The 26,817-nt window shown below is 47.1% G+C and overlaps 1 protein-coding gene across 10 annotated transcripts in view; it reads right to left on the reverse strand.

The window, feature by feature from the left end:
• MYO7A (myosin VIIA) overlaps positions 1-26,817 on the reverse strand; it is a 129,224-nt gene that overhangs the window by 21,100 nt on the left and 81,307 nt on the right. For 9 of the 10 annotated variants that reach the window (XM_039369805.1, XM_039369803.1, XM_039369804.1 and 6 more), the window contains 14 exons: positions 26,440-26,566; positions 24,363-24,482; positions 24,055-24,228; positions 22,977-23,204; positions 20,821-20,991; positions 17,798-17,915; positions 15,803-15,929; positions 13,011-13,180; positions 11,028-11,218; positions 9,826-9,950; positions 7,571-7,728; positions 5,323-5,476; positions 3,365-3,520; positions 888-993 (listed from right to left, as the gene is read on the reverse strand). In XM_039369805.1, the coding sequence (XP_039225739.1) occupies positions 888-993; positions 3,365-3,520; positions 5,323-5,476; positions 7,571-7,728; positions 9,826-9,950; positions 11,028-11,218; positions 13,011-13,180; positions 15,803-15,929; positions 17,798-17,915; positions 20,821-20,991; positions 22,977-23,204; positions 24,055-24,228; positions 24,363-24,482; positions 26,440-26,566 (2,125 nt within the window). Of the gene's footprint in view, positions 1-887; positions 1,034-3,364; positions 3,521-5,322; positions 5,477-7,570; positions 7,729-9,825; positions 9,951-11,027; positions 11,219-13,010; positions 13,181-15,802; positions 15,930-17,797; positions 17,916-20,820; positions 20,992-22,976; positions 23,205-24,054; positions 24,229-24,362; positions 24,483-26,439; positions 26,567-26,817 lie in introns of those variants that run through there. The other variant, XM_039369808.1, reaches the window with a different exon arrangement.

The following is a 26,817-nucleotide window of genomic DNA, read 5'->3' on the forward strand; positions in this document are numbered from 1 at the left end:
CCGTGGGGGCCTGGGCAGGAGTGGGACAGATCAGAGGGTCTCTGGCAGAAGGGGGTGGGACCGGGGCAAGCCCCAATGCATGGTGCATTTCTTCATTCCTCACAAAGGGGGACACCTCCCCAGCATGCACCCAGGGGGTGAAGCCGACATGGCAGGGGCTGGTTCCTCGCTGTTTCCGGACGGCCTTGTGGAGCTAAGACTGAATGCATTGCAGCATAGATGGCCACCACAAAATTGTACATTGGCTCCTGGCCAGCCTGGGCCAGGGCCAAGGCAGCGGGGGCCGTTCCCTCACTGTTTCCAGGATGGCTTCACGGGCCACATGAAACCACTTCGCGGGCCGTATCCGGCCCCCGGGCCTTGTGTTTGACATGTCTACTCTAAAAGGAGGCAAATGACCAAATGTCTGCAAGGAATATAAATATAAACAACATCATCCATCTCCAGTCTACCACACAGTCCTTTCAGCAGTTCCAAGAAGGCTCCACACTCATTTGCACCATTCAGGTGTCCCTGAGGACACAGATAAATTTCCAAGTGGCCTCAATGACTCTCTAAAAGGAGGCAAATGACCAGTTTTTCTGCAAGGAGTATAAATCCTTCCATTCCCCCACCATCCAGTCAGAGCAGAGGAAGCTTCTCGGAATGAGAAGCGAAACGTCTTCAAAGGAAAACAAAGAAGTCCAGTGGCCTCCCGGGAAAGCATCTTTGGGACAACCAGGATCTGGAGGATGGGGAAGCTCCGTGGGCTTCACCGAAGAAGAGCAAAATCTTTTTGCTCTTGACATTCTGGATCTCCTCCTCTTGGCCTTTCCTCTGCTTCCTTCACCAAAGGAACCTGGGATGGACTCTCCTTACTGATCAGGGTTTAAAAGTTTGGCCTTTACCTCATCGGTGTCGTCTGGGAAATAGACTTTGTGGAAAATCTGCGTTGTTTTATGCTGAATGGCCTCCACTTCGACCAGATGGGGTGGGTATTTTCGAGACCCGTTCCTACAAAAGACACAAACTTGATCGCTGTTTGTCAACAACTCTGTAGCAGACACAATGAAAAGAAAAAAAGAATAAGAGAGTTGGAAGGGACATGGGAGGTCATCCAGTCCAACCCCCTGCTCAAGCAGGAAACCCTATACCAGGGGTGTCAAACTCAATTTCACTGAGGGCCGCATCAGCATTGCGGTTGTCCTTGGGGGGGCCAGGTGGGTGTGGCCAGGGTGGGTGCGGCCTATTGGGTGGGCGTGGATGGAGTGGGTGTGGCCTACTGGGTGGGCGTGGCCAGTTCTACATCATTCATGTCAAGGGTGCCTATGGGGGCCTGGGCAGGAGTGGGACAGATCTGAGGGTCTCTGGCAGAAGGCGGTGGGACCAGGGCAAGTGCCAAGATGGCCACCACAAAATTGTACATTGGCTCCCGGCCGGTCTGGGCCAGGGCCAAGGCAGCGGGGGCCGTTCCCTCACTGTTTCCAGGATGGCTTCGCAGGCCACATGAAACCGGGCCTTGTGTTTGACATGTCTGCCACCTGGAAGTTTATCTGTGTCTAACAACCAGATAACAATAACAACAACAATAACAATATAATAATAATAGTAATAAAGTTGGAAGGGACCTTGGAGGTCATCTAGTCCAACCCCTTGCTCAGGCAGGAAACCCTATGCCATTTCAGACAAATGGCTGTTCAGTCTCTTCTTGAAAACCTCCAGTGATGGAGCAGCCCACAACTTCTGGAGGCAGGTAGTTCCATTGGCTAATTGTTCTCATTGTCAGGAAATTCCTCCTTCGTTCTAGGTTGCTTCTCTCCTTGATTAACCGAGGAGAGAAGGTATATGTTAGATGGCTTTCTGATGAAATAATCCCCTCAGATATTGGGTACCCCTTCTTGGGTAAGAGACCTTGTGAGAGAATGCAGTTTATGAAATAGGAAAGGATGTCTAAAGTGGGTTGACCCCAGGCTTAATCAACACCTGCTGGGCCACAACAGCTGGAGCAAGCCAGCATTTATTTGACTCTTATGTTGCCTAATATTCTTTCCACCTCCTATTTTCTTGTAGCGTTGCAAGCCAACTCACTGCCCACTGTCAGGAGTTCAATGCTGACTGGCTCAACGATGACTCAGCCTTCCATCTTTCCGAGCTCAGTAAAACGAGGACTTGGATAATTGGGGGGGGGGGGAAGTATGCAACAGGCTGGCTCTGTAAACCGCTTAGAGAGGACTGCAAAGGACTGTGAAGCGGCATATAAGTCTAAACCAGTGATTCTCAACCTGTGGGTCGGGACCCCATTTGGGATCGAACGACCATTTCACGGGGGTCGCCAAACAACGCAGTCCGCCATTCCCCCCCCCCCCCTTTTCCTTGGCTGTGCTACTCCCTTTTATTCTATTGGCCTTTGAAAGCCAATAGAATAGACTCTCTTGAATAGAGTCCAATTCTATTGGCTTTCCAAAGCCAATAGGAATTGTCCAGGCTGTCTCTGCCCTGCTGAGCCCGCCAAAAGTCCCATTCTGCAAACGGTGCTGCAAGTTGTTTGCAGCGAAGGCGAGCTGTCTGGAAGCTTCCACCCCTCTCTGCTGAGCAACTACTAAAAATGTAAGGAAAAGAGGGCCAGGGGTGGGAGGTGGGAGGCCGGCGGGCGCAGGGAGGGTTGTTGGCGCACGGGGGCCCGGCGGGTGCCTTACCTCCCTTGGGCTGGGCCAGCTGGTGGCCTAGCCAGTGGTCGGCCTGCGCCGTCTCTGCCGCTTGCCAGCTACGCCTCGGCCGGCGCAGGGGGCGGCACCACGCATGCGTGGTGCTCCCGGGCAGGGGAAGTCCTCGACTTACGACCGGATGGGTAGTCCTCAACTTACAACCGGTTGGGTAGTCCTCGACTTACAACCGGTTGAGTAGTCCTCGACTTATGACCGTTTGGGGGGGGTCGCGGCATTAAAAAGGTTGAGAACCCCTGGTCTAAGGGCTCTAGACCAGTGGTTCTCAACCTGTGGGTCAGGACCCCATTTGGGGTCGAACGACCATTTCACGGGGGTCGCCAAACAACGCACTCCACCATTTTTTTCCCCCTTTTCCTTAGCTGGGCTACTCCCTTTTATTCTATTGGCTTTGGAAAGCCAATAGAATAGACTCTCTTGAATAGAGTCTAATTCTATTGGCTTTCAAAAGCCAATAGGAATTGTCCAGGCTGTCTCTGCCCTGCTGAGCCCGCCAAAAGTCCCATTCTGCAAACAGTGCTGCACCAGTTGAGTAGTCCTCGACTTACGACCGTTTGAGTAGTCCTTGACTTACGACCGGTTGGGGGTCGCGGCATTAAAAAGGTTGAGAACCCCTGGTCTAAGGGCTCTAGACATTGCTATTTTGGGCCACAAACACGAACCTCAGCGCTTTCTGCAGCCTCTGCAGGCAGTCGGGGGCGAGCGGGTGATGCCTCCGAGACTGGACGAATCTCTGGACGTGAAGAAGCAGGACGTTACTGGGCGCAAAGAGGCCGCTGCACAGCCAGAGCAGTTCCCAGCCTTTTTCTTCGCTGTACCTTTTCCGCAAGGAATATAGAATTGGAAGAACAGAGTTGAAAGGGACCTTGTAGGCCATCTAGTCCAACCCCCTGCCCAAACAGGAGACCCCAAGCAGGAGACCCGATATAAAGCACACTATAATATTCTAGAAAAGATAAGAGACTCTGATGGTGAATTTGTCAACGGTCAATTACAAAAGGCGGCCTTCCTAGGAACTGCTCCCATCCTGCGAGGAAATCTGGAAGGCCCTCAATTCAAATATCCACATCTGCCTATCCCAGGTCCTTAGGAAGGACTGGAGAGGTAGACAAAAATGCCAAACCCAGTCTGAACATCTGGCCGACTGCGCGATGATCAACAATAACGATAACAACAACAATAATATTCCGACTGACGATCCCAACAAAGTGAATGTCAGAGAATTTCAATTTCTCTGTTGGTGAAAAGTAAATCAGAAGCTCTCACAGTTGACTGCATTTAGCTGATTCAAATACATTTCTTTATATCAGCGGTTCTCAACCTGTGGATCGGGACCCCATTTGGGGCCGAACGACCATTTCACGGGGGTCGCCAAACAACGCAGTCCGCCATTTTTTTCCCCCTTTTCCTTAGCTGTGCTACTCCCTTTTATTCTATTGGCTTTCGAAAGCCAATAGAATAGACTCTCTTGAACAGAGTCTAGTTCTATTGGCTTTCAAAAGCCAATAGGAATTGTCCAGGCTGTCTCTGCCCTGCTGAGCCCGCCAAAAGCCCCAGTCTGCAAACGGTGCTGCACCAGTTGAGTAGTCCCCGACTTACGACCGGTTGAGTAGTCCTCGACTTACGACTGGTTGGGGGTCGCGGCATTAAAAAGGTTGAGAACCACTGTTTTATATTCATATAAAAGGAGCCGAGGTGGCGCAGCAGTTAGAGTGCAGTACTGCAGGCCACTTTAGCTGACTGTGTTCAGCAGGTCAGCGGTTCAAATCTCACCGGCTCAAGGTTGACTCAGCCTTCCATCCTTCCGGGGTAGGTAAAATGAGGACCCAGATTGTTGGGGGCAATGTAAATATATATATACATTGCTTACTGGTGTACACCGCTTAGAGAGTGCTTGCACTTAAAGCGGTATATAAGTCTCATAAATAAATAAAATAAATAAATAAATATCAAAATATTTACAATACCATACATTCTTCTTTACAGCAACATAGCTCAATGGAAGACTTCTTACAGAGAGATACAGAGACAAGCTTGAGACTGGAAATCCAGCTCCTAACTCAGGGGTTCTCAACCTTGGCAACTTTTAAGACTTGTGGACTTCAATTCCCAGAATTCCTCAGCCAGCAAAGCTGTCTAACTGTCCTAACTCAATGCTCTTTTGCACAGACTCAGTAGCACTTTCTTCACATTGGCTGACTGAGTTACCACATGACTCTTCCGGCTCATGAATAGTCCAACAGTGGAGCACAGCTGAGTCATTCCAATCTCTAATGCACAACTTTATTGAGCACACCCTGTCGGCACCGACGAATGGGAAACCAGCTCTTGGCTAAATTGGCGCCAGATCATTACATTCGAAGTGTAGAAACTCCCCTTTCTCCTGACAGTGCGGGTCACAACTCCCCAATTCAACTTCACACAACTATGAGGAGAACATCTTCAGCTCCCAGCCAATGGTTCTCGGATGACCTCGATTTCCAGACCGAGCAACTCCACGCCTGCCCTGCACATTCCACTCATCCCTGCTCCCCCCCCCTCCTGGGTCTGGAAGCAAGCTAGGAAACAGCAACGGCTGAAGCAGAGGCAGCATCAAGTTTGTTTGAAGCTCGACACTTACTTGACGTGGTTGTCCGTCAACTGCTTCAGGATCTGCGAGTAAATCTCGTCTCGGAGGGCTTCGGCCTTCAGGGCGCCTTCAAATATTTGATCTGTTAGCTCGTTCACCGAGCGGGTCCTTTTGGAAGGGTAATCGCCCATGTATTTCAGGATGGGTGTACAGGTTAAGGATATGATTGAGGACAAGCAGTCCTCCCCTCCGTCTCTTTCAGGTCCTCCCTTCCCTGCCTCCTTGTCATCCCTCTGCTGGACAATGAATGCTCACACTATGGTCCTGTGTTTAAGTAAATCCCCCCATGTTGTACGGCTGCAGTATTATCCTTATTACCCTTCTCATCTTTTCTACTACCTGCTCTTATTGGGATCATTATTGTGGCTATTATTACTCTGTTGCTTTGAACGTACAATGGGATCTACTGCACCGGAGACAAATTCCTTGTGTGTCTAATCACACTGGGCCAAATAAAGTATTCTATTCTATTCTATTCTATTCTATTCTATTCTATTCTATTCTATTCTATTCTATTCTACTCTATTCCATTCCATCTCTCTTCATTCTATTCTATTCTATTCTGTTCTGTTCTGTTCCGTTCTGTTCTATTCTATTCTTCTATTCTATTCCTTATTCTGTCCTTTTCCCTATTCTATTCTATTCTATTCTATTCTATTCCACTCCATTCCATTCTATTCTGTTCTGTTCTGTTCTGTTCTATTCTATTCTATTCTATTCCATTCCTATTCTGTTCTGTTCTGTTCTGTTCTATTCTATTCTTCTATTCTATTCCTTATTCTGTCCTTTTCCCTATCTATTCTATTCTACTCTATTATTCTATTCTATTCTATTCTATTCTATTCTATTCTATTCTATTCTATTCTATTCTATTCTATTCTATTCTATTCTATTCCCTTCCAACTATTCTATTCTTTTCTATTCTATTCTATTCTATTCTATTCTATTCTATTCCCTTCCAACTATTCTATTCTATTCTATTCTATTCTATTCTATTCTATTCTATTCTATTCTATTCTATTCTATTCCCTTCCAACTATTCTATTCTTTTCTATTCTATTCTATTCTATTCTATTCTATTCTATTCTATTCTATTCTATTCTATTCTATTCTATTCTATTCTATTCTATTCTACTCTACTCTACTCTACTCTATTCCTGTTCTCTGTTCTATTCTAATGTCATTTCTTGCTTGCTTCTTGTCTTGCCTTCTGGGCTTTGGAGAATAGCTTGACCCCCAACTTTTCTTTGTGGCAGCCCCTGAGTTCGTATGTTTTACCCTCCAGTCCCCTGATCCTCTTTGTTGCTCTTCTCTGCCCTCTTTCTAGAGTTTCAACATCTTTTTTACTTCGTGGTGACCAAAACTGGATGCTGTATTCCAAGTGTGGCCTTACCAAGGTCTTGTAAAGTGGTATTAACACTTCACATGATCTTGATTCTATCCCTCTGTTGATGCAGCCTGGGGCTGTGTTGGCTTTTTTGGCAGCTGCAGCACACGGCTGGCTCCTATTTAAGTGATTGTGCAGTAGAATGGGATTGCAGTTCCATCCAGCAAGGCCGGGTTTATATTCTTAGGAAACCAGCATCAGACCCTCCCCCCTAGGGCAGAAGTTCCTAACCCAGTGGTGGCGAACCTATGGCACGGGTGCCAGAGGCGTCACTCAGAGCCCTCTCTGTGGGCACACGCACCATCGCCCCAGTCCTAGGCCTTCAGGTGGGTTTTATAAAACCTTTTCGCTTTAGGCCCCCACCGCTGTGTGCAAAAAAAACAAAAGGGGGGGGGTTTCAATCAATCAGTCAATTCCAACTTCTCGCGGGGAAAAAAAAAGATCTTGCAAAGTTGGAATTGACTGATTGAACTTTTTAGTCCCACCCAGTCTGGCGTTGCCACCACAGCCACGCCCATCCAGTGGGCCACGCCCACCCGGCACCCAACAATGCATACGTGGGTTTTGGGTTGCAGTTTGGGCACTCGGTCTCTAAAAGGTTCGCCATCCCTGGACTATCCTTTTGGGCACCAGGGACCGGTTCTGTGGAGAGAGTTTTTTCCACGGACTGGAGAGTGCACGGTTTTATGTGCTGCCTGCATCCTGTGGATGGGGCTTTGCTTGTGTGTGTGGACCGGTTGCTGGCATGCCACGGCCCACGGACCGGGGGGGGGGGGGTTGGGGACCCCTGCCCTAGGATGTTTCTCAGGCAGAAGAAAGGACCCCCTCTTGAATCTGAACTCAGAAGGATATCAATGAAAGCCATGCATGCTTCTTGAGATAGCTCTTCGCTGCTCAGAATCTTCTTCAGCAAAGGCTGCTTGATCGGCTCCCTCGTGTAGGACCAGAGCTTGTCCTTCCCTCGGTTCTTGGTGATCATCACCCTGCTCAGGGTGTGCTTGGGGGGAGGCCTGGCCAAAAGGAAGACAGGCGGTCAGCCTTGGCACGGGCTGCCAGCCGGGATGGCTTGGGGAAACGGCACAACGGGTCAAGGTGCGCTTGCATGTGTGTGTGTGCGGGGGGGGGGTCCTAGGATTGTGTTCCTTGCCTGAGGGATGCAGAAAAGAAAATGTACATTTCTAATTATGGTTTGTAGCTCAGTCAGCCAAATGTGGAATTTTGACGGTGTTAAAGGTCTGGGGACAAGATGTTCTCACTGGTAGGAAATTTCTCCTTAATTCCAGGTTGCTTCTTTCAGTTGTTGTTGTTGTTGTTACTGGTGTTGTTTTTATATTATTATTATTATAATTATTATTATTATTATAGAAGGGCAGATCCTAACATGATCCTGTTAACAAGCTGGGGGGGGGTTACTTTTTTTCCCCACCACTATTAAGCCATAGTTTAGAATAGAATAGAATAGAATAGAATAGAATAGAACAGAACAGAACAGAACAGAACAGAATAGAATAGAATAGAATAGAATTGGGAACAGGACAGAATAAGGAATAGAATAGAATAGGAAATAGAGAATAGAATAGAATAGAATAGAATAGAATAGAATAGAATAGAATAGAATAGAATAGAATAGGGAACAGGACAGAATAAGGAATAGAATAGAATAACAAATAGAGAATAGAATAGAATAGAATAGAATAGAATAGAATAGAATAGAATAGGGAACAGGACAGAATAAGGAATAGAATAGAATAGGAAATAGAGAATAGAATAGAATAGAATAGAATAGAATAGAATAGGGAACAGGACAGAATAAGGAATAGAATAGAATAGGAAATAGAGAATAGAATAGAATAGAATAGAATAGAATAGAATAGAATAGAATAGGGAACAGGACAGAATAAGGAATAGAATAGAATAACAAATAGAGAATAGAATAGAATAGAATAGGGCAGTGGTGGCAAATCTATGGCACGGGTGCCAGAGGTGGCACTCAGAGCCCTCTCTGTGGGCACACGGGCCGTCGCCCCAGTCCTAGGCCTTCAGCTGGGTTCTGTAAAACCTTTTCGCAATCAGTCAATTTCAACTTTTCCCGGAGAAAAAAAAGATCTTGCAAAGTTGGAATTGATTGAACTTTTTAGTCCCATCCAATCTGCCGTTACCACCGTAGCCATACCCACCCAATGGGCCACACCCATCCGGCACCCGACGATGCATAAGTGGGTTTTGCGTTGTAGTTTGGGCACTCGGACTCTAAAAGGTTTGCCATCACTGGAATAGGGAATAGGACAGAATAAGGAATAGAATAGAATAGAATAGAATAGAATAGAATAGAATAGAATAGAATAGAATAGAATAGAAAATATGGAATGGAATGGAATGGAATAGAAAATATGGAATGGAGTGGAATAGGATGGAATGGAATAGAGCTGGAAGGGACCTTGGAGGTCTTCTAGTCCAGCCCCTCGCTCGAGTAGGAGAACCTATACTATTTCAGACAGGTGACTGTTTAGTCTAGAGGTCTTCAAACTTGGCCCTTTTATGACTAGTGGACTTCAGCTCCCAGCCAGTGTGCCTGGTTGTAAAATCGGGTAAAACTCAGCTAACAAATGCCTCACTTAGTAACAGAAATTTTGGACTCAATTGCCATCGTAGGTCGAGGACTACCTGTACTTGACCGGATTCTTGTAGATCAGGGGTCTTCAAACTTGGCCCTTTGATGACTTGTGGACTTCAACTCCCAGAATTCCTCAGCCAGGCGTGCCTGGCTGAGGAATTCTGGGAGTTGAAGTCCACAAGTCATCAAAGGGCCAAGTTTGAAGACCCCTGATCTATAATCTCAAAGACAGTAAAATCATATCACATCTAATAATAGCATATAAACAGCATACAGATAGTCCTCGTTTAGTGACTACAATTGGGGCCGGCTACTTGATCATTAAGCGAAGAAGTGGCTACGTCAGGGGTCTTCAAACTTAATGAAGTCTACAAGTCATAAAAGGGCCAAGTTTGAAGACCCCCGTTGTAGATAGATAGCAATAATCAACTCTTCAGTGATTTGAACTCAGCAAGTGTTTCTGGCATTACGCTCAATATAAAACAAACATTACCTAAAATAATCGTAGGAGAATTCTTCCAAGGTGTAGGGCTTTATCTTCTCTTCGCTGTCACTCATCACCAGCTGAGATGTCCTTATGACTTCTTGCCTCTGATTCGGAGTCATAGTAACCAAAGCCTGGAGGAACAAGCAAGTTAGTTAGAGCAAATAAAGCTGGAGTGAAAATGAGTAAGATAATAATAATAATAATAATAATAATAATAATAATAATAATAATAATAATAATAGTAGTAGTAGTAGTAGTAGTAGTAGTAGTAGTAGTAGTAGTAGTAAAGTTGGAAGGGACCTTGGAGGTCATCTAGTCCAACCCCCTGCTCAGGCAGGAAACCCTACACAAACCTCCCTCCCTTCTAGCACTGATGATGTTACCTAACTGGGTCATGAAATGTCTGCAAGAAAACAGCCAAGCTCAGAGAGCACCAAGGAGCCCACAGAACAGTCTTGGAAAATAGAAATTTGTTCATTCATTCATTCATTCATAACGGAACGGAACAGAACAGAATAACAAAGTTGGAAGGGACCTTGGAGGTCTTCTAGTCCAACCTTTTGCTCAGGCAGGAAACCCTATACCATTCCAGACAAATGGCTGCCCAATCTCTCCTTAAAAACCTCCAGGGATGGAGCACCCACAACTTCTGGAGGCAAGCAGTTCCACTGGTTAATTGTTCTCCATATCAAGAAATTTTCCTTAATTCCAAGGTTGCTTCCCTCCTTGATTCATTTCCATCCGTTGCTTTTTCTTCTGCCTTCAGGCGCTTTGGAGAATGGCTTCCTTCCTTCCTTCTTTCCTTCCTCCCTCCCTCCCTCCTTTCTTCCTTCCTCCCTCCCCTCCTTCCTTCTTTCCTTCCTTCCTTCCTTCTTTCCTTCCTTCCTTCCTTCCTTCCTTCCCTCCTTCTTTCCTTCCTTCCTTCCTTCCTTCCTCCCTCCCTCCCCCCTCCTTCCTTCCTTCCTTCCTCCCTCCCCTCCTCCTCCTCCTCCTCCTCCCCTTCCTTCCTTCCTTCCTTCCTTCCTTCTTCCCTCCCTCCCTCCCTCCCTCCCTCCCTCCCTCCTTCCTTCCTTCCTTCCTTCCTTCCTTCCTTCCTTCCTTCCTTCCTTCCTTTTCTACGGCCTCCCAGCTCGACCAAGTGACTCTGGAGGGCTTCCCCAGGAAGAGCCCATTTTTTCCCCAGTTCAAGAGTGTGTCAAGGGCTTTACCACAATGTCCGGGGGAGGCATGGTCATCGTGGGTAGGACGTAGACCGAATCGGTTGGAAAGTCTCCCTTCTGCTTGGTCCGTTCATTGAGTCCGTTGGCCCAGCCGGAGTTCATCACATTTTCGCCCGTGTCTTGGTCCAGAATCAGCAAATCTCCTTTCAGGAAGCTGAGAAAACCGGAATCATCACCAGCTGGAAGGAGAACAGAATTGGAAAATCTCAGCGGGGAGGGCAAGAGAGAGATCAGTATCTGAGGGGCTGCCACAAGGAAGGGGGGGGGGGGGTCAGGTTGTTCTCCAGAGCATCAGAGGGCAGGACGAGAAACAATGGTTGGAAACTCATCAAGGAGAGAAGCAACCTGGAATTAAGGAGAAACTTCCTGACAGTGAGGACAATTAACCAGTGGAACTGCCTGCCTCCAGAAATCGTGGGTGCTCCATCACTGGAGGTTTTTAAGAAGAGACTAGACAACCACTTGTCCGAAATGGTATAGGTTCTCCTGCTTGAGCAGGGGGCTGGACTAGAAGACCCACAGTGTCCCTTCCAGATTTCTATTCTGTTCTATTCTATTCTATTCTATCTGGTGTCCATTTAGAGAAGGCCTCTCTGTGGTTGCCATGATCATCTGGGCTCCTGACCAATGAATCTCTTAAGACCAAAGACGAACTAGAACAGGGGTAGGCAACCTTGGCTCTTTTATGATTCATGGACTTCAACTCCCAGAATTCCTCAGCCAGCATGGGGGAACTATGGCCCCTTCATGACTTGGGGACTTCAACTCCCAGAATTCCTGAGCCGGCATGGCTCAGCTTGGAAACCTCTCCCTTTCCCCTCAGCTTGGCTGGCTCAGGAATTCTGGGAGTTGAAGTCCACGAGTCATGAAAGAGCCCAGGTTGCCGACCCCTGAACTAGACTAATGTTTCTCAACGTTAGCAGCTTTAAGAGAAGCGACTTCAACTCCTAGAATTGCCCAGCCAGCAGCAGCTCTCAGGTATGACCGTATTTCAGCCCAAAATTATGGTCCTGTGGTAGCTGTAAGGAGAGCAACACGTGAACGCTAATTAATCTTTTTTTTTTTTTGTGCTGGTGATTAATTGAATCACTGTGGTCATTAAAGCGTTAAGCAAATACAGAGGTTGTTAAGCTGATCCATTGTCCGAATAGGAAAGAAAGAAAAGGAGGGAAGGAAGGAAGGGAGGAAGGGAGGGAGGGAGGGAGGAAGGAAGGAAGGACATCAAAGGAAGAGGAAGAAGTTAGGAGGAAGGGGGAAGGGAGAAAATGAAAGAAAAAGGAAAGGAGGAAGAAAGGAAAGAAAGAGAGATGGAAGGGTGTGGTGTGAAGGTGAGAGTAGGGAAGGAAGGCAGGAAGGAAATAAAGAAAAGAAGGAAAGAAGGAAGGGAGAAAAAGTGCATCAAAGGAAGAGGAAGAAGACAGGAGGAAAGAAAATGGAAAGGAGGAAGAAAGGAAAGAGATGAAAGGGTGAGGGGTGAGGGTGAGTAGGGAAGGAAGGAAAGAAGGAAGGAAGGAAGGGAAGAAAGAAAAAGAAAGAGAGAAAGAAAGAAAAAGAGAAAGAAAGAGAGATGGAAGGGCGAGGGCTGAGAGTGAGTAGGGAAGGAAGGAAAGAAGGAAGGAAGGAAGGTAAGAAAGAAAGAAAGAAAGAAAGAAAGAAAGAAAGAAAGAAAGAGAGAGAGAAATGGAAGGGTGAGAGCAGGGAAGGAAGAAAGGAAAGGAAGGAAGGAAAGGGCATCAAAGAAAGAGGAAGAAGATAGGAGAAAAGGAAAGAAAAGGAAAAGAAAGAAGGAAGGCGAGAGATGGAAGGGCAAGGGGTGAGGGAGGAGAGGTGAGGGAGGGAGGGAGGAAGGAAGGAAGGAAGGAAGGGAGAAAAAAGGGAAGGAGAGGAAAAGAAAAGGAAAGCTTTTTTCACTTGAGGAATGAACTCCCTCCATTGCCTTCAAAACCCCTTCCGGCTGGCTCCTCGGCTCACCCGGATTCGGATTGTCTTGCAGCGTCACCACATATTTCGATCTCTTTCTCAGCCCTTCCAGGAAGGTGACCACCAGGTCCCGGATGTCCTCTGCGTTGTTGGAGGTGAAGGTGTACTCGTCCCCTTTGATGGTCGCCAGGGTGAAACTCTGTCCCGGGAGTTTTCCTCCGCTGCCGAAAACAGGAGGGAAAAAAAAAAGGGAAAGAGATCAGCTGGCAGAGCAGACTCAACATTTCACGCTAGAAGACTTCCCAACCCCTCGGCAAAAAATATCGGCCTGGCTAACTTGGGCGAACACGGCCTGGCTGTTAGAGAAAGAATCCTGCAGAAGGAAGTAGATGACTTCAGGTGGACTCTTTGTGTGTCCATCACACACACACACACACACACACACACACACACACACACACACACACACGTCTAGGAAGATTCTCAGTCCTCCAGGTTGCCCCAAAGGTGGGTTTTTTCAGAACACAACTGGACTTCCTTGTTTTTCTTTTGAAGACGTTTCGCTTCTCATCCGAGAAGCTTCTTCGGCTCTGACTGGAGGGTGGGGAAGGGAAGGATTTATCCTCCTTGCAGAAAAAAACTGGTCATTTGCATTCTTTTAGCGGGTCGTTGAGGCCACTTGGAGGCTTACCTGTGTCCTCAGGATCAGCCGAGTGGTGCAAATGAGTGAACTATCTATCTCCAGTCTACAACACAATCCTTTCCGCAGTTCCAAGAAGGCTCTACAGCCATTTGCACCACTCAGGTGACACTCGGGACACAGATAAACCTCCAAGGGGCCTCAACAACCCTTTAAAAAGGAGGCAAATGACCAGCTGTCTACAAGGAATATAAATATAAACAACATCATCCATCTCCAGTCTACAACACAATCCTTTGAGTAGTTCCAAGAAGGCTTCACACCCATTTGCACCACTCAGATGACCCTGAGGACACAGATAAATCTCCAAGTGGCCTCAACAACCCTTTAAAAAGGAGGCAAATGACCAGCTGTCTACAAGGAATATAAATATAAATGACATCATCCATCTCTAGTCTACAACACAATCCTTTCAGCAGTTCCAAGAAGGCTCCACACCCATTTGCAGCACTCAGGGTGATCCAGAGGACACAGATAAACCTCCAGGTGGTCTCAACGACTCTCAAAAAGGATGCAAATGACCAGTTTTTCTGCAAGGAGGATAAATCCTTCCATTTCCCCACCATCCGGTCAGAGCTGAAGAAGCTTCATGGATGAGAAGCGAAACGTCTTCAAAGAAGAACAAGAAAGTCCATTTGCCTCGTGAAAAAAAGCACCTTTGGGACAACCAGGACCTGGGGGACGAAGAATCTCCATGGACATCCAAGAAGCTTTTCAAGCTCTGACTGGATGGTGGGGAATGGCAGGATTTATACTCCTTGCAGACAGCTGGTCATTTGCCTTCTTTTAGAGAGTCGTTGAGGCCACTTGGAGGTTTACCTCAGGATCATCTGAGTGGTGCAAATGGCTGTGGAGCCTTCTTGGAACTGCTGTAAGGACTGTCTACAGTTTACAACACGGTCCTTTCAGCAGTCCCAAGAAAGCTCCAGGCCCATTTCCACCACTCAGGTAATCCTGAGGGCACAGATAAACCTCCAAGTGGCCTCAACGACTCTCTAAAAGGATGCAAATGACCAGCTGTCTACAAGGAATATAAATATAAACAACATCATCCACCTCCAGTCTATAACACAATCCTTTCAGTAGTTCCAAGAAGGCTTCACACCCATTTGCAGCACTCAGGGTGATCCAGAGGACACAGATAAACCTCCAGGTGGTCTCAACGACTCTCAAAAAGGATGCAAATGACCAGTTTTTCCGCAAGGAGGATAAATCCTTCCATTTCCCCACCATCCAGTCAGAGCTGAAGAAGCTTCATGGATGAGAAGCGAAACATCTTCAAAGGAAAACAAGGAAGTGCAGTTGTCTCCTGAAAAAGCACCTTTGGGACAACCCTGACCTGGAGGATGGAGAAGCTGCATAGATACCCAAGAAGCTTCTTCAGCTCTGACGGGATGGTGGGGAATGGCAGGATTTATACTCCTTGCAGACTGCTGGTCATTTGCCTCCTTTTAGAGCAGTGGTTCTCAACCTGTGGGTCGGGACCCCATTTGGGGTCGAATGACCATTTCACGGGGGTCACCAAACAACACAGTCCGCCATTCCCCCCCCCCCCTTTTCCTTAGCTGTGCTACTCCCTTTTATTCTATTGGCTTTCAAAAGCCAATAGGAATTGTCCAGGCTTTCTCTGCCCTGCTGAGCCCGCCAAAAGTCCCATTCTGCAAACGGTGCTGCACCAGTTGAGTAGTCCTGGACTTACGACCGGTTGAGTAGTCCTCGACTTACAACCGGTTGGGGGGTTGCGGCATTAAAAAGGTTGAGAACCACTGTTTTAGAGGGTCGTTGAGGCCACTTGGAGGTTTGTCTGTGTTCTGAGCTTTGGCTTCAGAATTCTGATTTGCTGGTGAGGAATTATCACCAATTTTGCCCGCGGGCAGAATGAGGCTGACATACAAGACTTTAAGACTGCCTGTCAGAATCCCATTCTGTAAAAAATTAGAAATTACCACTGAGAACAGTGTTGGCAACTTTAAGATGGATGGACGTCAACTCCCAGAATTCCCCAGCCAGCCATGCTGGCTGGGGAATTCTGGGAGTTGAAGTCCACCCATCTTAAAGTTGGTGAGGTTGAGAACTGCTTCCTTAGGGCACTGTTCGTGCAGTTATGGATTACCTGTTTCTTTTTTTATTTTTAAGGTCTTACCTATTGCTGGAGACGGCAGTTATTTCTGGGAAGGAATATTCCAGAAGCACCTGTTCTTGTTCATCTACAAAATAGACCCCGGTCCAGTTCACAGCTACAATCAGCTCATTTTGCGGAAGGCTGGGACCTGGTGTTAGGGGGAAAAAAAGAAAAATGCAGAAAAAAAACTGAAGGAAAGGCAGGTGTGGTCTCACCTTGAAGCATCTTGCGCAAAGGAAGGGCGGTTTGCCTCTTTAACGCACAGGTTCATAGATAGTCCTCGACTTACAATCGTTCGTTTAGCGACCGTTAGACTGTTACAACGGCACTGAAAAAAAAGTGACTTACAAAAGGGTCCTTGGGCTGTGAGAGCTTCAAGAAGAGACTGGGCTGCCATCGGTCAGAAATGGTGTAGGGTCTCCTGCGTGGGCTGGGGGTTGGACTAGATGACCCACAAGGTCCCTTCCACTTCTATTCTATTCTATTCTATTCTATTCTATTCTATTCTATTCTATTCTATTCTATACTATATTCTGTTCTGTTCTATTGTCACTTCTTTCTTCCCTACCTCTCCTTTTCTTCCTTTGTCCCTTTCCCCATTTTTCACCCTTCCTCCATCCCTCCCTGTCATTATTTTCCTTCCTTCCTTTTTTCCTTCCTTTCACCCTTCCTCCATGCCTCCGTCATTCTTTTCCTTCTTTCCTTCTGGGAGTTGAAGTCCACAAGTCATAAAAGGGCCAAGTTTGAAGACCCCTGATTTAACAGCTAACCAGCTTATGTAACGTAAGATTTAAGATGCAATGATGGGAACGACTCAGCAGGGTCTGAGTCTCTTTAAGAGCCGTTGTATAAAGGGAAGCCTCCACTGATGTATGCTCTCTCTTCTGTTTTCCTGCTATAACTGCGGTGTGTTGGAGCCCGCTGTATTAACACCTGTATGTATATTGTTCCTGGTGTATGATATTGTAGATAGTGTAAGATAAACCACCCTTTACTATAGACCAGGGCTTTTCAACCAGTGGTACGGGTACCACCTGTGGTACATTGGCACCTGGTAGGTGGTACGCAAACATCCTAGAAAAATAGCAGGGAAGGGGAATGAGCTGAACCGGTGGCAGCACCGCACAAACCTGAGTGAGAGATGGCTGGAACTGCAGGGCTGTCAGGGCTCAGCGGAAGCGCCAGGATCAGTGCCGCTTTCCAGCTGATCGGTGCTTCTTCGGAGCTGTCAGGGCTCAGTGGAAGTACCAGGATCAGTGCCAGGCTCCAGCTGGAGCTCTGCACTGATCCTGGCGCTTCTGCTGAGCCCAGAAGAAGCGCCGATCAGCTGGAATGTTACAGCATCTCCAGGGTCTTGTGATTTACATTCAGATGCTTGGCCACTGATTCATATTTATGACGGTCACAGTGTCCCAGGGTCATGTGAAGTGACTAAAACCTGCTGCAACCACCCAGCAGATGGGGGGAATAAAAACCAAACACCCCCCCACCCCACCCCCACTGCCAATCCTCAACAGAAATGCTCACAACAATGAAAACCTTGGACAGGAGGAAGAACGCAGCCAAGTGGGCAGGCAGGTGTCTTGCTCGGCTGTGGCTTGGGGGGCACTTTTTTTAGTGTCATTGTAACTTCAAACAGTCACTAAGCAAACTGTTGTAAGTCGAGGACTACCTGTACTTTATAACTTTTCCCCTTTTTTCTTGTTGGTGATCAAGTTTTTCACACCTTGCTAGGCGACTGGGTGGTACTCAGATATTGCCATATCCTAAAAGTGGCACAAGGGGTGAAAAGGTTGAAAAGCCCTGCTATAGACCACTGTTTACTGTGTTTACTCCTGGGTTAGCGCAATCAGACTGTGCACACTCTGACACAAATGCTTGGGGCTTGCCAAATGCCTGCAGAGGAACCCTTGGGGGTCAGGAAAAAGTTGACAACACAATTGCGCTAGTGATCCCTACCTGTTGTGCAGTAGCGTGAGTTCGCGGTCTTCGGGCGAAGGGAAACGCTTGGCTTACCTGAAAACTTAAATGCTTCGTAGAATCTGGAGAACAGCAAAGGCCACTTAAAACGAGCAAAATCCACCACCTCCTCTTTAACGCGCTTTGGGTCCACTCTCTTCTGAGTATAAATTCCCTGGAAGGCAAAGAAAAAAAATCTTGATTGTTGACATGGATTAACAGAACCGCAGAAGAGCTGGAAGGGACCTTGGAGGTCATCTAGACCAACCCCCTGCTCAGGCAGGAAATCCTATACCATTTCAGACAAATGGCTGTCCAGTCTCTTCTTAAAAACTTCCAGTGTTGGAGCATTCACCGCTTCTGGAGGCAGGTTGTTCCACTGGTTAATTGTTCTCACTGTCAGGAAGTTTCTCCTTAGTTCTAGGTTGCTTCTCTCCTTGATTAGTTTCCATCCATTGCTTCTTCTCCTGCCTTCAGGTGCTTTGGAGAGTAGCTTGACTCTCTCTTCTTTGGGGCAGCCCCTGAGATACTGGAACACTGCTATCATGTCTTTCTTAGTCCTTCTTTTCATTCATTCATTCATTCATTCATTCATTCATTTATTTATTTAATGAGATTTATATACCGCTTTAAGTGCAAGCACTCTCTAAGCGGTGTACACCAGTAAGCAATGTATATATATATTTACATTGCCCCCAACAATCTGGGTCCTCATTTTACCTACCCCAGAAGGATGGAAGGCTGAGTCAACCTTGAGCCGGTGAGATTTGAACCGCTGACCTGCTGAACACAGTTAGCTAAAGTGGCCTGCAGTACTGCACTCTAACTGCTGCGCCACCTCGGCTCATAAATATCATTAAACCAGATATACCCAATTCCAGCAACCGTTCTTCATACATTTTAGCTTCCAGTCCCCTGATCATCTTTGTTGCTCTTCTCTTAGGTTAGCAAGGACGAGAGCCTGCTTTATATTCCTTAGCATTATCGTATTCGTTTAGCGTCCGTAAAGTGAGCCCATTCCGGTGTTTAAACGTGTGTTCAAAAACAGGTGGAAGAATGTGCAACAGGAAACAGCATTCATTCTGCTTGCTCTCCTGAAAAACCAGTTCAGCAGTGCCACGAAGAGAAATTCAGAGTTTGGCGGCATATAAATGTAATAAATACATAAAAATAATTTGTTGTTGTTAGTTGCGAAGTCGTGTCTGACCCATCGCGACCCCATGGACAACGTTCCTCCAGGCCTTCCTGTCTTCTACCATCTTCTGGAGTCCATTGAAGCTCACGCCTCCTGCTTCAGGGACTCCATCCAGCCACCTCCTTCTCTGTCGTCCCCTTCTTCTTCTCTTGCCCTCCATCTTTCCCAGCATCAGGTTCTTCTCCAGGGAGTCCTTCCTTCTCATTAGGTGGCCAAAGGACTTGAGTTTCAACTTCAGGATCTGGCCTTCTAAAGAGCAGTCGGGGTTGATCTCCTCCAGGGCTGACCGGTTGGATCGCCTTGCAGTCCAAGGCAGGAGTCTTCTCCAGCACCAGAGTTCAAAGGCCTCACTTCTTTTGGTGCTCAGCCTTTCTTATGGTCCAACTTTCACAGCCTTACATTGCAGCTGGGGAAACCATGTAAATAAATTTATGTATTTATTTCATTCAATTTGGATAATGCCCAACTCCATCCAATTTTTGGGACTTGGCCTCTGTTTAGATGCCTAAAAGGGACGGGGAATTTGATAGCTCATTTACAACTCACGTTTGTTCATTCATTCGTTCATTCATTCATTCATTCATATATATCCCACTTTTATTAATTTTACAAATAGCTCAAGGCAGTGAACATATCTCATACCATCCTCTGCCTATTTTCCCCACAACAGCCCTGTGAGGTAGGTTGGGCTGAGAGAGAGAGAGAGTGACCAGCCCAAAGTCACCCAGCCAGTTTTTATGCCTAAGGTGGGACTTGAACTCAGAGTCTCCTGGTGATTGACTCAAAGTTACTCAGCTGGCTGTCATGCTGAAGGCAGGATTAGAACCCACCATCTCTTTCGTGATTGGCCCAAAGTTAGGCAATTGGCTTTCATGCCTAAGGCGGGACTAGAACCCACCATCTCTTTGGTGATTGGCTCAAAGTTACTCAGCTGGTTTTCATGCCTTAGGCAGGACTAGAACCCACCATCTCTTTGGTGATTGGCCCAAAATTAGGCAATTGGCTTTCATGCCTAAGGTGGGACTAGAACCCACCGTCTCTTTTGTGACTGGCCCAAAGTTAGCAATTGGCTTTCATGCCTAAGGTGGGACTAGAACCCACCGTCTCTTTTGTGATTGGCCCAAAATTAGGCAATTGGCTTTCATGCCTAAGGCGGGACTAGAACCCACTGTCTCTTTTGTGATTGGCCCAAAGTTAGCAATTGGCTTTCATGCCTAAGGCGGGACTAGAACCCACCGTCTCTTTTGTGATTGGCCCAAAGTTAGCAATTGGCTTTCATGTCTAAGGCGGGACTAGAACCCACTGTCTCTTTTGTGATTGGCCCAAAGTTAGCAATTGGCTTTCATGTCTAAGGCGGGACTAGAACCCACCGTCTCTTTCATGATTGGCCCAAAATTAGGCAATTGGCTTTCATGCCTAAGGCGGGACTAGAACCCACCGTCTCTTTTGTGATTGGCCCAAAGTTAGCAATTGGCTTTCATGCCTAAGGCGGGATTAGAACCCACCGTCTCTTTTGTGATTGGCCCAAAGTTAGCAATTGGCTTTCATGTCTAAGGCGGGACTAGAACCCACCGTCTCTTTCATGACTGGCCCAAAGTTGGCAATTGGCTTTCATGCCTCAGGCAGGACTAGAACCACCATCTTTTTTGTGGCTCAAAGTTACTCATCTGGCTTTCAGACCTAAGGAAGGACTAGAACTCACCATCTCTTTGGTGATTGGCTCAAAGTTACTCTGCAGGCTTTCAAGCCTAAGGCAGGATTTGAACTCATGGTCCCTTTGGTTCTAGCATGTGCCTTATCCACTGCATATGATCCTGCTACGAAGTTCGGCAGGCAGCTTCAACCTTCCCTCCCTCCCCTTGCAAAGAAAGTCGGTCTGCTTTACCTTTTTATGGGCAGCGATGATAAACTGGGCCCACTTCTCCACCGTTTTGGAAGGCATGATCTCTCGATCCGGGATGTAGGAGGGGATTAGATTCAGGAGGCGCTCCAGGACCATTTCGGATCCATAATCCACATAGTATTGCTGGGAAGCTAATTCGGCCATGTCTTCCTCCTACAAAGACATACAGGAAGAGCCAGTCAATCAATCCATCCATCCATCCATCCATCCATCCATCAATCAATCAATCAATATCTTCCGACTCTCTTTAGCACGGTACAAGATAACAACATTGGTGTCTTTTTTCTTTCTTTTCCCTCTTTACGCTATTTTTTTTCCTTTCCCGCCCCCTTCTTCTAGTTTCCCGTTGCTTTTTTGAATTTCTCTTTGCGTTTTGTATTTTGACAAACCAATAAAACTATTGTCGTAAATAAGGAAAAAATATAAATCTAAACATCCTGTCAATGCGGGGATCCCCCCAACCTTTTGAGCACCAGGGACCGGTTCTGGGGAGGGCAGTTTTTCCCTGTGGACTGGAGGGGGCCTGGATGCCGAACATGCGTGGAATGGGGCTTTGCTTGCTGATGGGGGAGGGGCCGGTCCTGGACCGGAGGTTGGGGACCCGTGCTGTAATGGACAACAGGTAGTCCTCAACTTACAAGCATTTGTTTAGTGACCACTTGAAGTTACTGGAAAAGTGACTTATAATCAGTCCTCACACTTAAAAACCATTATAACGTACCCACGGTTACCTGATCAAAATTCACTGCTTGGTAGCCGGCGTGTATTTATCATGATTGCAGTGTTTCGGGGTCATAATCACACATTGTGGCCTTCCCAGCGGCATTCCAACGTTCATTCATTCATTCACTCGGTCAGTCAGTCAGTCATTCAGTCAATCATGTATTTGTTTGTTTGTTTCATGCCTAAGGCGGGATTGGAAGCCACTGTCTCCTGGTCATTGGCCCAAAGTCAACCTGGTGGCTTCTATACATAAGTTGGGACTAGAACTCACCGTCTCCTGGTGATTGGCCCAAAGTCACCCAGGTGGCTTTCATGCCTAAGATGGGACTACAACTCACAGCCTTCTGCTTTCTCGCCTAGTACCTTAACCACTAGACCAGGGGTAGGCAACCTTGGCTCTTTTATGACTCGGGGACTTCAACTCCCAGAATTCCTGAGCCAGCATGGGGGAAACTTTGGCCCCTTCATGACTCAGGGACTTCAACTCACAGAATTCCTGAGCCAGCATGGGGAAACTATGGCCCCTTCATGATTTGCCGACTTCAACTCCCAGAATTCCTGAGCCAGCATGGGAGAACTATGGCCCCTTCATGACTCGTGGACTTCAACTCCCAGAATTCCTCAGCCAGCATGGAGGAATTGTGGCCCCCTCATGATTTGCGGACTTCAACTCCCAGAATTCCTGAGCCAGCATGGGGGAACTATAGCCTCTTCATGACTCGTGGAGTTCAACTCCCAGAATTCCTGAGCCAGCATGGGGGAACTATAGCCTCTTCACGACTTGCGGACTTCAACTCCCAGAATTCCTCAGCCAGCATGGGGAAACTATGGCCCCCTCATGACTCATGGACTTCAACTCCCAGAATTCCTGAGCCAGCATGGGGGAACTGTGGCCCCTTCATGACTTGCGGACTTCAACTCCCAGAATTCCTGAGCCAGCATGGGGGAACTATGGCCCCTTCATGACTCGCGGACTTCAACTCCCAGAATTCCTGAGCCAGCATGGCTCAGCTTGGAAACCTCTCCCTTTTCCCCTCAGCATGGCTGGCTCAGGAATTCTGGGAGTTGAAGTCCACAAGTCATAAAAGAGCCAAGGTTGCCTACCCCTGGCCTATACTAATATTGTTGCTCAAAATGGCCCTGTCCAAAGCTAAAGACTTGCACGATTGATTGATTGACTGACTGACTGACTGACTGATTGGACCAGATGACAACCCTTCTCGAGAGACACAACTCTTAGTGGCTGGCTTCAGTAATACCAAAGGAAAACACCACCCATAAAATAACATCAAAATGCTGGCCCCACAGCCTTTCTCCTCAGATGCCCCCATCTTAGGATCCGAGTTCTTTTTCTATCCAACATTTGGACTCGCCCCGAATTCTGAGCGTGGCACGGACTTCAAATGCCAGCTTGCCTTATCACACCGGTACTCCCCAAATTTCACCCCTCTGACGATCTGCTGGTAAATGAGATTGGTGGCGACGTAGTCGTCGGCGGGGTTGTGCCAGGGGGTAAAGATTTCCTTCCTGAAGAAGAGCCGCCAGGGGGCGTTGCGTTCCTGGGCGCCCTGTTCCTTGGCAAACTGCTCGCACTGCGAAATGGCATCCATGACGTGATCACTGCCGCTTCCGAGGGAAGAGACCTGGCAGAGAGGAGAGAAAGAGAAAACCAACTGGCGACTTTGGGCCAATCATGAGGAGATGGTGAGTTCTAGTTCCGCCTTAGGCATGAAAGCCAGTTGGGTGACTTTAGGCCAATCACCAGGAGATAGTGAGTTCTAGTCTCACCTTAGGCATGAAAGCCAAATGGGCGACATTGGGCCAATCACCAGGAGATGGTGAGTTCTAGTCCTGCCTTAGGCATGAAAGCCAGTTGGGTGACTTTAGGCCAATCACCAGGAGACGGTGAGTTCTAGTTCCGCCTTAGACATGAAAGCCAGCTGGGTGACTTTAGGCCAATCACCAGGAGACGGTGAGTTCTAGTTCCGCCTTAGACATGAAAGCCAGCTGGGTGACTTTGGCCAATCATTTGTCCCATCTTAAGCGTGAAAGCCAATTGGATGACTTTGGGCCAATCACCAGGAGACGGTGAGTTCTAGTCCCACCTTAGGCATGAAAGCCAGTTGGGTGACTTTGAACCAATCACCAGGAGACGGTGAGTTCTAGTTCCGCCTTAGACATGAAAGCCAGCTGGGTGACTTTGGGCCAATCACCAGGAGACGGTGAGTTCTAGTCCCGCTTTAGGCATGAAAACCAACTGGGTGACTTTGGCCAATCACTTGTCCCACCTTAAGCGTGAAAGCCAACTGGATGACTTTGGGCCAATCACCAGGAGACGGTGAGTTCTAGTCCCACCTTGGGCATGAAAGCCAACTGGGTAGGATGTTAAACCAGGGTTTCCCAACCTTGGCAAGTTTAAAACGTGTGGACTTCGACTCCCAGAATTCCCCAGCCAACATCCTGGAGCTCTTTTCTCCCACCGCTGCTTCCTACCTTGTCAAAGAGGGCGATGTAAAGCGAGAAGCCAAAGTGGTCCTTCAGACTTATCTTGTCAGCCAGCGAGCTGCAAAGCTCCTTAGCCGTGGTGGCCGAGTCGGTTAACAAGGTCTTGGTGGTGCCGTCCATAAACGTGACCGGAAGCATGATCGGCTTCGTGGATTTGGTTGCCTGGCGGGAGAAAACAAGACTGTAAAGGCGCCTGGCAGCAAAGGCAGCGCAATTAGAATCCGAAGCTGCGCCTGGATCAGACAAAATCTGGGCTGTTCCCGAGTTTCAGCTTTGTACATCTTCAAAATGGCTACCTGAAGCTCCAGCCAGCTTGGCGGCTGCGTCCTGGTCCCGTTGACGAACGTCCTTCGGAGCCTCTCTTCGCAATAAGGGGCGTACCCCGGGGGACCCCCGATGATGAAGTTCCTTAAATACTGTTGTGAAGACACAAAACCGACACGGAAAGGTTTAGCCACGACTGTTACATTTTGAAAAACGGAATCAGAAATGGTAGCCCATAATTTAGCCTAGTTCAGGGATGGCCAACCTTTTAGAGACCGAGTGCCCAAACTGCAACCCCAAACCCACGTATGCATCGTCGGGTGCCGGGTGAGTGTGGCCCATTGGGTGGGTGTGGCCCATTGGGTGGGCGTGGCCGTGGTGGTAACGGCAGACTGGGTGGGACTAAAAAGTTCAATCAGTCAATTCCAACTTTGCAAGATCTTTTTTTTTCCCGCGAGAAGTTGAAATTGACTGATTGATTGAACCTTTTTTTTTTTTTGCACACAGTGGTGGAGGCCTAAAGCGAAAAGGTTTTATAAAACCCAGCTGAAGGCCTAGGACTGGGGCGACGGTGCGTGTGCCCACAGAGAGAGCTCTGAGTGCCACCTCTGGCACCCGTGCCATAGGTTCGCCACCACTGGCCTAGTTCTACGTTTAGTGGAATTTTTTTTGTGAAATATATTTATTTATTCGCTCGATGACCAGCAGCATTAAATAATAAAAGGAAAGGAAAAACAACAACAACAGGAAATACCATCAGGATGGAGAAAGAGAAATAGGTGCAGTTCTCTATTGGCAATTATAAAATAAATCAAATATGGCATACTCTAAACATCTTATTACTAGTTGGGGAATTCTGGGAGTTGAAGTTCGCACATTTTAAAGTAGCCAAGTGTCGAAGCATTGTTTATCCTGAAGAATCTTTTATTCGAGAAACAAAGAATCTCAAATGGAGAGCCCAGCATTGTGTGCTATGTTCTAGGTGAAGTGTGAACAACACAAAATGGAAAGGGGCAACCTGAAGGCAGCACAAGAAGCAACGGATGGAAACTAATCTAGGAGAGAAGCAACCTGGAACTAAGGAGAAACTTCCTGACAGTCAGAACAATTAACCAGTGGAACCACCTGCCTCCAGAAACGGTGAATGCGCCAACACTGGAAGTCTTTAAGAAGAGACCGGACAGCCATTTGTCCGAAATGGTACGGGGTTGGACTAGATGACTTCGAAGGTCCCTTCCAACTTCTTCTTCTTCTTCTTCTTCTTCTTCTTCTTCTTATTATTATTATTATAATTATTATTATTATTATTAATATTAATATTACTACTACTAATAATAATAATAATCCTTCTCTTTATCTAGATCAGTGGTTCTCAACCTATGGGTCGGGACCCCATTTGGGGTCGAACGACCATTTCACGGGAGTCGCCAAACAATGCAGTCCGCCATTCCCCCCCCCCTTTTACTTAGCTGTGCTACTCCCTTTTATTCTATTGGCTTTTGAAAGCCAATAGAATTAGACTCTCTTCAAGAGAGTCTATTCTATTGGCTTTCAAAAGCCAATAGAATAAAAGGGAGTAGCACAGCTAAGTAAAAGGGGGGGGGGGAATGGCGGACTGCATTGTTTGGCGACTCCCGTGAAATGGTCGTTCGACCCCAAATGGGGTCCCGACCCATAGGTTGAGAACCACTGATCTAGATAAAGAGAAGGATTATTATTATTATTAGTAGTAGTAATATTAATATTAATAATAATAATAATAGGAATTGTTCAGGCTGTCTCTGCCCTGCTGAGCCCGCCAAAAGTCCCAGTCTGCAAACGGTGCTGCACCAGTTGAGTAGTCCTCGACTTACAACCGGTTGAGCAGTCCTCGACTTACGACCGGTTGGGGGGTCACGGCATTAAAAAGGTTGATCTAGATGCTCTGTCTCTATTGATGACCCAACAAATTGCCTCTTCCAGGCTTCACCTCCTCCAAAATGCAAAGAAAGATGGAATATGCCAGCGTTCTTCATCCAGGCAAGTTCTCGGAGGCTCTTGGAAACCAAAATATTTCCCTCAAAGATATCCCCATACACAGGCCGAGAAGATGGCCCATCCTTGGCTTACCTTGAGAAATTTCTCAGAGGGGGCGAAACAGCCCACACATAAGGACACCAGGATCCATCCTCTGGCATGGCTGTTTTTGGAAGGGTTTTGGGTCAGTTGTTTGCAGATTTGGCAGTAGATTTCATCTCTGTCACAAGAAGAAGAAGGCAAAAATGAATGATGTAACCCAACTTCAACTGCTAATCAAATCCATTTGAAAAATCTTGGGGTCTCCAAATCTTGGAATTTCCAAATCTTGCAATCTCTAAAACTTGCAATCTCAAATCTTGGAGTCTCCAAATCTTGGAATCTCCAAATTTTGGAATCTCCAGATCTTGGAGTTTCCAAATCTTGGAAGATTCTCCAAACCCACTGACATATAAGTGAAATACAGGGATT

Source organism: Crotalus tigris, unplaced genomic scaffold (genome assembly GCF_016545835.1).
Source record: "Crotalus tigris isolate CLP2741 ecotype Arizona unplaced genomic scaffold, ASM1654583v1 scf7180000021252.422678, whole genome shotgun sequence".
NCBI lineage: Eukaryota > Metazoa > Chordata > Lepidosauria > Squamata > Viperidae > Crotalus > Crotalus tigris.